Genomic DNA, 14,969 nt, shown 5'->3' on the forward strand with positions numbered 1-14,969 from the left:
GTATTTCTTCGAAAATTTCAAGAATCCTAAGGAAATATTATATTAAAAGTGTCCTTATGCCTTTGGCCAAAACTAGATCCCTTCTTGGATAGGTTAAAGATGATTTGGGACTGTGGAAGCCTGGGGTATACAAGATTCCCTGTCACTGGGGAAAGGCCTACATTGGACAGACTATTCGTACAGTTTAAGATCGATGTGTGGAACATCAATGGCATACACGTCTGCTCCAGCCGGAAAAATCAGCCGTTGCTGAACACTGTCTTAATGAAGGGCACAATATGGCGTTTAAAGAGACGCAAATTATTGCCTCGGCTTCCTGTTACTGGGATTGTGTATTGAAAGAACCAATTGAAATAAGCCTGTCTGATAACATTATTAACAGAGATAAAGGTTTCCCTTTAAGTAAGACGTGCAATCCTGTTTTATCACAGATAAAACAACAACGGTCTGGTTTCTGTCCGGCTGCATTTTAATTTTGCGATTCCTCACTTTTGACAGTTTTCACCACTGGCACTGCTGCAATTCTTCGCCTCGCAGAGGGCAGCTCTTCTGTTGCTCGCGCATGTGCAACGGCCAATCTCACCTGAAGATGGCAGCCAGATGGCCAGCTGAAATATCGTGTTGTCGTCAGGACGATGGAACCCGGCTGCAAACCCATGAAAATCATCAGTATTTGATACGCTGGGAAAATCTACTTTATCACATTAATCAGAGTTCTTCCATCAATCGTCCTTCATCGTGCAGCCTCTAAACCAGTTGCATAAGAAAGGCATTCACCACTGATTGATGGTTACCTGTGAGCACTCTTTCACACACATGCTGGACCTACAATTCCCATTATCTGTCACAGCTTCTTCAACAGCTTTCTTCATTGTTGCTTGAGCAATATTTTCAGCAGAAGTTCCCACCAATTCATTATAAAATCCAAACTTGGTTGGTGGTTTTGGCAAGTTCATAATTCCTCATAACATTACCCCTGCAGCACTGCCCTTGCCAATGCAATGCAAGCCATACACTCGCCTAACATTTATATCATACACCTTCTTTCCAGAAATTACCACTATGAGGAATACTGTTAGAATTAGAAATCAAAACTTCTGTTACACTTCAATAACAGTTTACATGCCAAACCAATGTGTGAAGCTATTTTCAATTCCAGTCCTCTTTCTTTGCAAACTTGGCATAATACGTAATGTTTCAAAATATTAGAAAGCAAGGAAATGTTAATTATTTCATTCACATCATTTCTGTCACTTTCATAGTTTTCAGATTTTTCTTTGCTGTCACAAAGTTTCTTTCTGGAAGAAGTTCTATCACATTCGTTTGGAGTAGTTGGTGAAGCAGTCTGAGCAGCATCTCCCTTCAAAACAACAAAAGATTTCTTCTTCCACTCATTGTGCCTTTTCTTAAACACTAGATTGCTGAAATGGGGCATATTGATATCCACAAACCAAAAACAGGTACGAGCAAAATTCGTCAAATACGCAAAATTGAACAGCTAAACAACACAAAGCAAACTCCACAGATCAACACACACAGCATAGCATTTATGTTTACCGGTATGAACAGTCACTTCTCTCAGAGATAAAGCCGTGCAACGTTGGAAAACAAAACACTGTCTAATTCCGCAAAGATACCCTGCTTTGCACCCAGCGAGCGACGCCATCAGAGGTGACACACCAAGTCACTACAACCGTTTACGTGGCGCATCAACTTTGCAGCAATAAAAAACACACTTAGAAGGGTGAAACTTGATTTGTTTTATTCAGAAAACTCAAAATAATTTTATAATGAAAAAAAAAAAACGTTAATTTTGTCATTTTTATCATTATGGCTCCCCTTAAGCTTTACACCTGCTTTCTGCATTGCCCTCCAGGAAATCTGGTTCCCGCCAATACGGACCCCTGCCCTTCACAGCTATAGGGCATATTACAAGAACTGTAGCAACTCTAACAGAGTGTCAGGGGGAGTTTGTGTCTATGTTATGAACTCAGTATGCAGTGAACCTGTGCCCCTTAAAACCCCTCTTGAAGCTGTGGCTGTCAGGATAAGGGCGACACAGGAAATAACTGTCTGCAACATATATCTTCCTCCAGATGTTGGAGTACCCCTGAATGCATTGTCTGCACTGATTCATCAACACCATAAACCTGTCCTACTTACGGGAGATTTTAACACCAATAACCCCTTGTGGGATGGCACTGTGCTTACTGGTCGGGTAGAGATGTCAAAACTATCCTGTCTCAACTCGACTTCTGCCTCTTAAATACTCCCCCCCCCCCCCCCCCCCCAAACATTTCAATGTATCTCATGGCACTTACTCAGCCATTGATTTATCCTGCTGCAGCCCTGCCCACTGGAGAGCCCACAACACAATGACTTGTGTGGTAGTGACCACTGTCCGATTTTCCTATCACCACCCCAGCACTATTCCCTTGGACATCTACCAAGATAGGCTTTAAACAAGGCAGACTGGGATGCTTTCACCTCTGCAGTCACCATTGAATCTCCCCCACATGTTACCATCGAAGTGGTAGTTGAGCAGGTCGCTAGGACGATCATTTCTGCAGCGGAAAACATGATCCCTTGTTCTTTACTGTGCTCCTGGTGAAAGTCAGTACCTTGGTGGTTGCCGGAAATCACTGAGGCCATTAAAGAGTGTCGGAGAGCTCTACAGTGACATAAGCAGCATCCATCCTTAGAGCACCTAATAGCATTTAAACGGCTCTGCCCGCATTCACCAGCTTATAAAAAGATGGAAACGGGAGTGTTGGGAGAGGTACGTCTTGACCATTGCGTGCCATACATCACTTTCCCAAGTCTGGACAAAGATCAGATGTGTTCGAGGGTACCAGACCCCAACAGGTGTTACTGCCATTAACATCAACGGCATGTTATCTACTGCTGCAAATGCAATTGCCGAGCAGTTTGCTGAGCACTATGCTCTAGCCTCTGTGTCGGAGAATGATCCCCCAGCATTTTGGACCCTCAAACAGCAGATGGAAAGGAAAGCCCTCTCGTTCACTGAATGTCACAGTGAACCCTATGATGCTGCATTTACAGAGTGGGAGCTCTTCGGCAACCTTGCACATTGCCCCAATACAGTTCTTGGTCCAGAACAGATCCGCATTCAGATGATCAAAAGTCTCTTGTCCGACTACAAGCAACATCTCCTTGTCATCTTCAACTGGATCTGGTATGATGGCATCTTTCCATTGCAATGGTGGGAGAGCACTATCATTCCAGGGCTCAAACATGGTAAAAACCTGCTTGATGTGGATAGCTATTGACCCATCAGCCTCACCAAACTTCTTTGTAAGTTGTTAGAAAGTATGGTAAGTTGGCAGTTGTGTTAGGTCCTGGACTCACGTGGCCTACTGGCTCCATGCCAGGGCAGTTTCCGCCAGGGCGACTCTGCTATTGATAATCTAGTTTCCCTCGAGTCTGGTATTTGAACAGCCTTTTCCAGACACCAACACCTGGTTGCCATCTGTTTCGATTTATGAAAAGCTTACAGCACAACCTGGCAACGTCATATCCTTGCCACATTATATGAGCGGGGTCTCCGGGGCCCACTCCCAATTTTAATCCAAATTTCCTATCGTGCTGTACTGTCCGTGTCCAAGTTGGTGCCTCCCATAGTTCCCCCCATACCCAGGAGAATTGAGTCCCGCAGGACTCTGTATTGATTGTATTTATATTTTTAGTGGCCGTTAATGGTCTAGCAGCAGCTATAGGGCTGCCCGTCTCACCTTCTCTGTATGCAGACGACTTCTGCATTTTGTAGTGCTCCACCAGTACTGATGTTGCTGAATGGCGCGTGCAGGGAGCCATCCACAAGGCACAGTCATGGGCTCTAGCTCACAGCTTCTTGTTTTCAGCCATGAAGTCGTGTGTCATGCATTTCTGTCAGCATCGCACCGTTCATCCAGAACCAAAACTTTACCTTAATGATGATCCACTCATGGTAGTGGAAACATATCGATTCTTAGGACTTGTTTTTGACGCCTGATTGACGTGGCTTCCTCTTCTTCATCAGCTGAAGCGGAAATGCTGGCAGCACCTCAGTGCCCTCCATTGCCTGAGTAACACTAACTGGGGTGCAGATTGCTTTCCGCTACTGCAGCTCTACAGAGCCCTTGTTCAATCCAGCCTTGATTATGGGAGTCCGGTTTATGGTTTGGCGGCGCCCTCAGCGCCGTGTTTACTCGACCCTGTGCACCACTGTGGCATTCGATTGGCAACAGGAACTTTTAGGACGAGTCCAGTATTCAGCGTCCTGGTGAAGGCCGGAGTCCCTCCATTGAAGGTTAGACATGCACAACTGATCACCAGTTACGGTAAACACATTCATAGTTTACCTGAGCATCCAAATTACCGTCTCCCTTTCCCATCCAAGGCAGTTCATCTTCCGCGTCAGAGGCCCAGGTCAGGACTTACAATTGTGGTTTGTATCTGATCTCTTCTGTCTGACGTGGAGTCCTTGCCTTTACCACCTATACTCGAGGTCCATTAATGTACACCTCCATTGTGTACACCTTGGCCGAAGCTTCGCCTGGACCTTTAACATGGTTCTAAGGACTCAGTTAGCCCCACGGCTCTCCACTGTCACTTCCTCTCGATTCTTGACATGTACCGGGACCGTGAAGTGGTTTACACTGATGGCCATGTTGGCTCCCCGTATGTTCATTGAGGACATATTGAACAGCACTCCTTGCCAGCTGTAGTGTTTTCACTGCAGAGCTGGTGGCCATTTCTTGTGCTGTTGAGTGCATCTGCTCATTTCCTGGCGAGTCATTTCTCATCTGCACTGGCTCCTTGAGCAGCCTACAAGCTATCGACCAGTGCTACCGCCGCCATCCTTTGGTAGCGACCAGGAGTCCATCTATGCCTTGGAATGGTCCAGTTGTTCCGTGGTGTGAACCCCAGGCCTCGTCAGAATCCCAAGAAATGAACTTGCCAACAGGCCACATGGAAACCTCTTCTGGAGATCGGCATCTCTGTAACTGACTTGTGATCATTATTACGCCTCAAGGTGTTTCAGCTTTGAGAGACGGAGTGGCACAATTTCAGTATGCACAACAAACTGTGTGCCCTTAAGGAGACTACAAATGTGTGGAAGACCTCCATGCAGGCCTCTCGCAGGAACCGTGTGGTTCTCTGCCGGTTCTGCACTGGCCATACGTGGCTAACACATGGCTACCTCCTCCGTTGCGAGGACCTGCCTTGGTGTCACTGTGGCTCACATATGACTGTCGTCCACATCTTGTGGTACTGCACACTTTTAGCCGTTCTTCAGCAGACTTCTAACCTTCCCAGTTCCCTACCTTTGGTGTTGGGCGACAATGCCTCAACAGCAGATTTAGTTTTACATTTTATTTGTGGGGAGGGTTATCGTACCATCTAAGGGTGGGCATTTAGCCTTCTCTCTGAGGTCGCCACCCTCCCTCCATTTTAACTCTGTCACACTTTCTTTGCGTTTGTTTGTCTTCGTGGTTGTCTTTTCCTCACGTGTGTTCATCTCGCCTTGTCTTTTTGGGGTGGACATTTTAATGTGTGCAGAGTGGTTGGCTCATCCTCTTTATTATTGTGATGAGCCAGTCCAGAACATCTGCTCTATGGTTTTAACAACTTCTCCTTTTCCTTGTGATGTATGTTTCCCCATTTTTTGTTCATTCCATTCGCTTTCTTTTTAGGTGAGGTGTTGGGTGTTTTTGTACCTTGAGCCTTGCTTGCATCAGGAGAAAGGGACTGACGACCCTGTAGTTTGATCCCTTTGTACCCCAAACCAACCAGTCCAACTTTTGTTATCACCCTTTTTAGATGTATCCATTCATCTTCAATGGAATTAAGTTTTAGTTATTCATTACCACAGTTTCAACAGCCATAGAGAACTCTGAAATGTGCATCATCATTCCTCAATAGTTCAGTATTTGGCTTCTTTGTGTGTTGATTCTTCCTGGTGTTTCTCTTGAACTTCAGCTTTATCAGAACTAAATTGTGATCTAAGTTTATATCTATTCCTAGTATGCCTTCTAATCCAACAATTGATTTTGGAATATCTCTCTCTTAATAATGTAGTTCAGCTGGTATCATCACCTTTCTTCTGGCCTTTTCCAAGCATACCCCTGCTCTTGTGATATTTTCAACAATTTATGTGCTCCTACAAGGTGAAATTTATTGCAAAAGCCTGAGAGTCTTAGCCTATTGCCAAGGTTGTATCTTTCCAAACTCTGCCTTTTATTCCATGTCATACTACAGTATTCCAACCACATGATTGTCACAGTTCATCACCTTCTTTACACACTGATTTATCCATTTCATTTTTGTTATTTCACTGTCCTATCATCTTCTGTATGTGACTTTGACTTTTATAACTTAACTGTATTTGTTGGTTCTGATTTAGTTTCAATTCTTAGGTGCATACCCTATTGCTGAACTGTCACACCAACTCATGATTTGTTGTACCTTCCTATTTACGACCAGTCCCAACCTCATTACGCTATTCTTTAACACTGTTGGTGTTACTTTATATCGGCAGACCAAATATCTTTGTCTTCCTTCCTTTTAACTCCACTGTCTTCTGTTATACCTAGATTTAACATCTTCATTTCACTTTTCAGATTATCTAGTTTCCCTACTACCTTTAGACTTGTGACCTCCACACTGTGGCTCATTTTCAGATCTTTTGCCATGTCCATCACCGCCTAAATAGTTCTCTTCCAAATATATGGGATTAATCTAAAATATTTTGCCATTGAAGAGATTATCATGGCTGTTGTGTACGACTTGTTGCACAATGGTAAGGAGAAGTTGGCGACAGGGTGGTGTGGCAACTGTCTCCATAGGAAACCTGGACAGGAGCAGAAATGATTGGTGAACAAGTTAACACAGTAAACAATAGATTTACTTAATTTGTATCCAAGTGTATGAAGACTCATAACTAATAAGGCAGCAAGAAGCAGAGTTTAATTATCACAGTGCCCCCAAGGATGTGTTTGTCTGTACTACAGCATGTATCTATGGTGTTGGAGCCATGACTAGATGGCGTCACATGGAGAAGTGGCTCCAAGTGCAAATGCACTGAGTGGCTGCTGCCAGCCATCCTATACTGTGGTGACACAGGGCACTCAGAATATAGAGCTGCTGGAAGTGTGGCTCAGTGGACCACACACCCGTTGGATCCGCCAGATCTCACACGACCATTATTGATGTCAGACGGAATCTTGCTAGTCCGATACCAACCTGGATACACTGTGGGGTGTTTTTTGGTACATGATGCTACAATGGCACTTTTACACTTATGGGCCACATTTACTGTGAATACATATTATGTGTGTTTAATGCAATGGTTGTTTCTGTTTCCTCCTGCATCCTGTTATTGTTGATCATTCTCGAGTCTTCCACCTTTAGGGGCAATTTCCCACCTGAAGGGCAACAGTGTGCTCTGAACGTCAATCTCCTCCTTCACCCTCTTTCAAGAAGACTATTGGCAGATAGCGGTGCCAGTTTATATGGAAAGTACTAGGTCAACTGTTGTAACTTTGATATAAAACACAAACCAAGAATGTTAGAACAACTTTATTACACTGTGGCGTGTACACCAATCATCATAACATCCACTGAACACAATAAAACAAAGCAAACGAGTGCAACTATTGCATTGTAGGAATTTTGTTAGACATCTGTGACTAAGACCTGTGGGAACACACCAGAAATGGGAGGTTCCCAGTGCTAAATATGGCACTGGCAAACTTAAGGACTTTCTGCCACAGATCTATAAATGGCATCCATCCCAATTTGATGGCAGAAACTGATAAGTGGCATTATATGCCTTACTGACTATGCTGCCACAAGTGCTAATGCTGACTGTTATTGCCACTACAGAAAAAGTGAGCAAAATGAGCTTTTATGGTCAGTGTGGAGAGTTCAGAGGTGCAGAAGTTATGACAAAAGGAAAGTTACTTGTCAGAAAGAAAATCTTTTTAGTTGATTGTATTTTGTGTAATACAATTGAAACTATTAAGCTAAGCTTCTATTTGGTCTCTACTCAGATTAGCTTCCCTTTCATCTTGGTTTGTCTTATCCTCATAACTGGTTGCAAACTTTCAACCTGAGGTATGAGTGATCTACCCATCCTTACCAAATTTCCAGAAGTCATCCCTCTCTGCTCTGTGGGAAGCAACTAATAATTCCAAAAGCTAAGATAGTTTTTGTATTTTTGCATGTGTGTATTAGTAGTATTTACAATTTTGTCTTGTGAAGGTAAGTACTGGGCAAGCCTTAAGCTCAGATCAGGCTTTGTGTCTCCTTGTGAAATTAATATAATATTGTTATTTCTTTTTATAGATTATGACAGGAAGTGACCGGTTATATATAAGTACACAGGATGCAAATAGCTCCAACTGGCTACGTTACTTAAGGCCAGCTCCTACACGTGATCAACGTAATATTGTTCCACTTCCTCGTGATGGTCATCTTTATTTTGTAACATCTATTGACATTCAAGCTGGTGAAGAACTACTTTACTGGGCAGATGACCCAACCACCATATGGTCAAAGAAGAAAATGGAGAAAACAAGTAAGCCTTATATGATAAATATGAACAAATTCAATGAGGTGCATTACAGTAGATTGTAGTACAGTTTTTCCTTAAAAGAGAACTTTATGGAATTAGTTGTTAATGTCATCAATCATGTTTCCATTATACAATATATTGAGGGGTGTACTACAAGTAAAACAAAACATTCATTTATTAAATACACTTCTGCCATTACATGCTACAAATTTACATCTGTGTAACTGATAATGCATTTTTCTTTAAGACTTCATCTTTGAACAACTTGAACCTGCACTTAAAAACTTTTCTGCTGCCTGTGACACTTAATTTTATTTAAAAGATTTTCAAAGTGTTTTGCAGCTGTTTGTTTCACTCCTTTCTGATCCATCATCAGATTCACCTTTGGAAGATGAATGTCCCTTCTGGTATCGAGTCTGTGAATATTGCTGTTACTATTGCTTTCAAACTTGCATGATTTGCTGACAATAAATTTTATCAGTAAATAAGTGCTTTTATAAGCTATAGCTGATCTTTAACTATTTAAATAGTTGGCTGAAGTTCTCACATTATTCATATTACGTTTTTGTCAACTGGTACCAAGAGAGGAAGTACTGGACTCAAAGCCAAGAAGACTGGAATTCAGATTCCCATGTGACATTTGTGATATAGATTTTCAGTGGTTTCCCTACATGCTCCTATATTTACATGCATACTTTGCAAACCACTGTGAAGTGCATGACAAAGGTTTCTTCACTTGTACCATATATTAAGTCTTATTCCTGTTGCATTTGCATAAGGAGCTCATGAAGAATGACTGCTTAAATGACTCTGTATGTGATGTGATTAGCCTACTCTTTTCTTCACAATCCCAGTGGGAGCAATAGGTAGGAAATGTAGTATATTCCTAGAGTTTTTACATAATGTTGATTCTTGAAAATTTGTAACTAGCCTGTCATGGAATAGTCGAGGTTTATTTTCATTCTTCTGACTGTTCAAGTTCTTCAACATTTCTGAGACATTTTTCCGTGAGTCAAACAAATCTGTGACTGTTTGTCCTGACCTTCTTTTTATGCATTCAGCACTCTGTGTTAATACTATTTGGTTTGTGTATCACATATGTGAGCAATATTCTAGGATGAGTTGGATGAGTTTTTTGTTAACTGATTGCATTTTCCCAGCATTCTACCAATTAACTAAAGTGTGCCACTTGCTTTTCATATGAATTAGCCTATTTTACCATTTCACTTTATATCCCCCAAAGTGTTACACCCAGGTATTTGTATGACTTGACTAATTACAACTGTGACTCTTTGATATTGTATCATCATCGTCGTCATTCCCCCTTGCATCTCATCTTATGAAGTACACCATTTTATAAATCTGGACATTTAATGCAAATTACAAATCTTTGCATCACTTTGAAATTTTATAGATATTTGTGAAGCTATTTTAAGATGGTATTTCATTATAGATAAGCAGTCGTCTGAAGTTACTGTTTTTAACACCTTAAATACTCACCAACCTAACAATATTCTGAATTTTATAGTATGACTAGTTCTTCCGTTTGTCTTTTTTGTTACGGAGAGAGACCAGGAGTTGGATATGGAATTTGGTGGGTCAGAAGACTTCAGACACTGATATTGTTAGTGAAGCAACAACAGATCAGAAAGTGATTAAAGTGATTTTAGTTTTTTCATCATCAGCAGATGGTATGAAATAGATGTGACTGCAGAATTGTTTCCCTTAACTCCAATATTTTCCTTTACTATAACACCTTCAGACACCACACTAAATGACTCTTCAAATTTGATGGATATGTAAGTAAAATAACTAGTGATAAATTAGTGACTATTGTAGTTGCTGATTGGAAGGACAGACCCAGTGACTAAATAAGAATCTTCTTTAGTATAATACTGTTACTAAGTATTATAAAGAAACCAAGCTACGAGATATACTGGTCTAAATGTCCACTACTTGGGTCATTCCATGACAAGTGGTCTAGAGGCTCCCACATGACCCTCATGGATTTTGATGAAATTTTGTATGAACATTCACACTTGTTCTCAATGAAAATTGGTAAAGTTTCAGTTTCAGAAATTCAATACTATCGGAGATACAGTCACTTGTTTAAGACCATAGCACAGCTTTCTATAATGTGTCCTTGAATTTTCGGCAACTTTGAGATGAGATATCTCTGTAAGTATTTGCATGAAAGAAACAAAACTTGGCCATCTTATACAACTTTTAGAGCTCTTTAAAGTAACATATTAAGAAAAGGATTTCTTAGCAGTTTTCATACAGATAATTTGAAGCAAAGTTTGGCGAAAAAATAGCCGTTAAAAAAATGCGAACTTTAGTTTTTTATATCTCCAAAAGTAATTGTGGGATGTATGTGAAACTTTGCACACCATAACTCACCAACACAAGCTCTGAGAATATAAAATTTCATTCTCCTATTGCATTCCATTATTTCACAAATGTAGGGTAAAGTTGACGATTTTTCAAAAAGTGCTAAAAATGGGTATTTTTAGTCAAGTTTTTCAAAAAAGTGCTTTCTCCAAACTCTTCTAAAGTGTGGTCATTAGAAAGAGCATATTCTAAACTATCTAGAAAAGTGGATTTGGTTTTGCAATGCAAGCATATAAGGCCCTAAAAAGTAGCATCATCAAAGAAGCACACTGGAAGTTTGAACACATTTTTCTGGCACTCAAATTATACCTGAAATCTTTTATAATGTCTTATACATGTTTTTAATGTCTTGGATAACTGAAATAAAAAGTCCTGATGGATAGGACCTAGCTTAAGTCCGAATAGCAAAAGAATAAAAATAGAAACAATGTCATTTCTTAACTGTCACCCCCTCTCTCCCTCTCCCTCCCCCTCTCCCTCCCCCTCTCCCTCCCCCTCTCCCTCCCCCTCTCCCTCCCCCTCTCCCTCCCCCTCTCCCTCCCCCTCTCCCTCCCCCTCTCCCTCCCCCTCTCCCTCCCCCTCTCCCTCCCCCTCTCCCTCCCCCTCTCCCTCCCCCTCTCCCTCCCCCTCTCCCTCCCCCTCTCCCTCCCCCTCTCCCTCCCCCTCTCCCTCCCCCTCTCCCTCCCCCTCTCCCTCCCCCTCTCCCTCCCCCTCTCCCTCTCCCTCCCCCTCTCCCTCCCCCTCTCCCTCCCCCTCTCCCTCTCCCTCCCCCTCCCCCTCACACTCCCCCTCTCACTCCCCCTCTCACTCCCCCTCTCACTCCCCCTCTCACTCCCCCTCTCACTCTCCCTCCCCCTCTCCCTCCCCCTCTCCCTCCCCCTCTCCCTCCCCCTCTCCCTCCCCCTCTCCCTCCCCCTCTCCCTCCCCCTCTCCCTCCCCCTCTCCCTCCCCCTCTCCCTCCCCCTCTCCCTCCCCCTCTCCCTCTCACTCCCTCTCTCCCTCTCCCTCTCTCCCTCTCTCCCCCTCTCACTCCCTCTCTCCCCCTCTCACTCCCTCTCACTCCCTCTCTCCCTCCCTCTCTCCCTCCCTCTCTCCCCCTCTCCCTCCCTCTCTCCCTCTAGCTCCCCCTCTCTCCTCCTCTCCCCCTCTCTCCCCCTCTCCCTCTCTCCCCCTCTCCCTCTCTCTCCCCCTGTCCCCTCTCCCTCTCTCTCCCCCTCTCCCCCTCCCCCTCTCTCTCCCCCTCTCCCCCGTCTCCCCCCTCTCCCCCGTCTCCCCCGTCTCCCCCCTCTCCCCCGTCTCCCCCCTCTCCCCCCTCTCCCCCCTCTCCCCCGTCTCCCCCCTCTCCCCCGTCTCCCCCCTCTCCCCCGTCTCCCCCCTCTCCCCCGTCTCCCCCCTCTCCCCCGTCTCCCCCCAGTCCCCCCGTCTCCCCCAGTCCCCCCCGTCTCCCCCCAGTCCCCCCCGTCTCCCCCCCAGTCGCCCCCGTCTCCCCCCCAGTCGCCCCCGTCTCCCCCCAGTCGCCCCCGTCTCCCCCCCAGTCGCCCCCGTCTCCCCCCCAGTCGCCCCCGTCTCCCCCCCAGTCGCCCCCGTCTCCCCCCCAGTCGCCCCCGTCTCCCCCCCAGTCGCCCCCGTCTCCCCCCCAGTCGCCCCCGTCTCCCCCCCAGTCGCCCCCGTCTCCCCCCCAGTCGCCCCCGTCTCCCCCCCAGTCGCCCCCGTCTCCCCCCCAGTCGCCCCCGTCTCCCCCCCAGTCGCCCCCGTCTCCCCCCCAGTCGCCCCCGTCTCCCCCCCAGTCGCCCCCGTCTCCCCCCCAGTCGCCCCCGTCTCCCCCCCAGTCGCCCCCGTCTCCCCCCCAGTCGCCCCCGTCTCCCCCCCAGTCGCCCCCGTCTCCCCCCCAGTCGCCCCCGTCTCCCCCCCAGTCGCCCCCGTCTCCCCCCCAGTCGCCCCCGTCTCCCCCCCAGTCGCCCCCGTCTCCCCCCCAGTCGCCCCCGTCTCCCCCCCAGTCGCCCCCGTCTCCCCCCCAGTCGCCCCCGTCTCCCCCCCAGTCGCCCCCGTCTCCCCCCCAGTCGCCCCCGTCTCCCCCCCAGTCGCCCCCGTCTCCCCCCCAGTCGCCCCCGTCTCCCCCCCAGTCGCCCCCGTCTCCCCCCCAGTCGCCCCCGTCTCCCCCCCAGTCGCCCCCGTCTCCCCCCCAGTCGCCCCCGTCTCCCCCCCAGTCGCCCCCGTCTCCCCCCCAGTCGCCCCCGTCTCCCCCCCAGTCGCCCCCGTCTCCCCCCCAGTCGCCCCCGTCTCCCCCCCAGTCGCCCCCGTCTCCCCCCCAGTCGCCCCCGTCTCCCCCCCAGTCGCCCCCGTCTCCCCCCCAGTCGCCCCCGTCTCCCCCCCAGTCGCCCCCGTCTCCCCCCCAGTCGCCCCCGTCTCCCCCCCAGTCGCCCCCGTCTCCCCCCCAGTCGCCCCCGTCTCCCCCCCAGTCGCCCCCGTCTCCCCCCCAGTCGCCCCCGTCTCCCCCCCAGTCGCCCCCGTCTCCCCCCCAGTCGCCCCCGTCTCCCCCCCAGTCGCCCCCGTCTCCCCCCCAGTCGCCCCCGTCTCCCCCCCAGTCGCCCCCGTCTCCCCCCCAGTCGCCCCCGTCTCCCCCCCAGTCGCCCCCGTCTCCCCCCCAGTCGCCCCCGTCTCCCCCCCAGTCGCCCCCGTCTCCCCCCCAGTCGCCCCCGTCTCCCCCCCAGTCGCCCCCGTCTCCCCCCCAGTCGCCCCCGTCTCCCCCCCAGTCGCCCCCGTCTCCCCCCCAGTCGCCCCCGTCTCCCCCCCAGTCGCCCCCGTCTCCCCCCCAGTCGCCCCCGTCTCCCCCCCAGTCGCCCCCGTCTCCCCCCCAGTCGCCCCCGTCTCCCCCCCAGTCGCCCCCGTCTCCCCCCCAGTCGCCCCCGTCTCCCCCCCAGTCGCCCCCGTCTCCCCCCCAGTCGCCCCCGTCTCCCCCCCAGTCGCCCCCGTCTCCCCCCCAGTCGCCCCCGTCTCCCCCCCAGTCGCCCCCGTCTCCCCCCCAGTCGCCCCCGTCTCCCCCCCAGTCCCCCCCGTCTCCCCCCAGTCCCCCCCGTCTCCCCCCCAGTCCCCCCCGTCTCCCCCCCAGTCCCCCCCGTCTCCCCCCCAGTCCCCCCCGTCTCCCCCCCAGTCCCCCCCGTCTCCCCCCCAGTCCCCCCCGTCTCCCCCCCAGTCCCCCCCGTCTCCCCCCCAGTCCCCCCCGTCTCCCCCCCAGTCCCCCCCGTCTCCCCCCAGTCCCCCCCGTCTCCCCCCAGTCCCCCCCGTCTCCCCCCAGTCCCCCCCGTCTCCCCCCAGTCCCCCCGTCTCCCCCCAGTCCCCCCCGTCTCCCCCCAGTCCCCCCCGTCTCCCCCCCAGTCCCCCCCGTCTCCCCCAGTCCCCCCCGTCTCCCCCCAGTCCCCCCCGTCTCCTCCAGTCCCCCCCGTCTCCCCCCAGTCCCCCCCGTCTCCATTCTGTCCCCTCTCTCCCCTCTCCCCCCTCTCCCTTTGCTCTGTGGAGGTCTCACAGATATTCCCAATCCACCACACGTTTTCATAGATGCATGCAACATATTTTCCTGCTTGGAGAGCAGACATTAATATGCCTCCTTCATTACTGTGACCCATTTTAGCAAGAAAAGATGAACAATCATTTGAAACTCTGCTGACCTGAATTGTTGTTTCATCAATAGGTAAAAAGTGATGATTTTATCTAGTGCCTGCTACAGTTTGTCCAAGTTTAAACCTTTCCTCTTGTGACAGAATATTTTTTTTCAATTTCATCTTTACTGGTGAAAACAAATTTAATTCGATTAATGTTTTCAGAGCAGAAGTGTAACAGATCTAGGGGAGTAAGAATTTGTCGATTTAGTGATCATTGCAAGCTTGCTCTTGCTGCTAACCGCTTTGTTGTACCTCCAATCCCATCACAAGGTGATTTCCCATGACCAGCAGCAAAAAGATTCCATTTGGTTGTCATTCCAAAATCACTCTTATGATAGCAC

At 48.4% G+C, this 14,969-nt stretch overlaps 1 protein-coding gene across 3 annotated transcripts in view; it reads left to right on the top strand.

The window, feature by feature from the left end:
* Nucleotides 1-14,969, top strand: part of LOC126353941 (uncharacterized) — a 155,561-nt gene that overhangs the window by 56,931 nt on the left and 83,661 nt on the right. For all 3 annotated transcript variants that reach the window (XM_050003219.1, XM_050003220.1, XM_050003222.1), the window contains one exon: nucleotides 8,350-8,581. In XM_050003219.1, the coding sequence (XP_049859176.1) occupies nucleotides 8,350-8,581 (232 nt within the window). The remainder of the gene's footprint in view (nucleotides 1-8,349; nucleotides 8,582-14,969) is intronic.

Source organism: Schistocerca gregaria, chromosome 3 (assembly GCF_023897955.1).
Source record: "Schistocerca gregaria isolate iqSchGreg1 chromosome 3, iqSchGreg1.2, whole genome shotgun sequence".
In the NCBI taxonomy this organism is placed as follows: domain Eukaryota; kingdom Metazoa; phylum Arthropoda; class Insecta; order Orthoptera; family Acrididae; genus Schistocerca; species Schistocerca gregaria.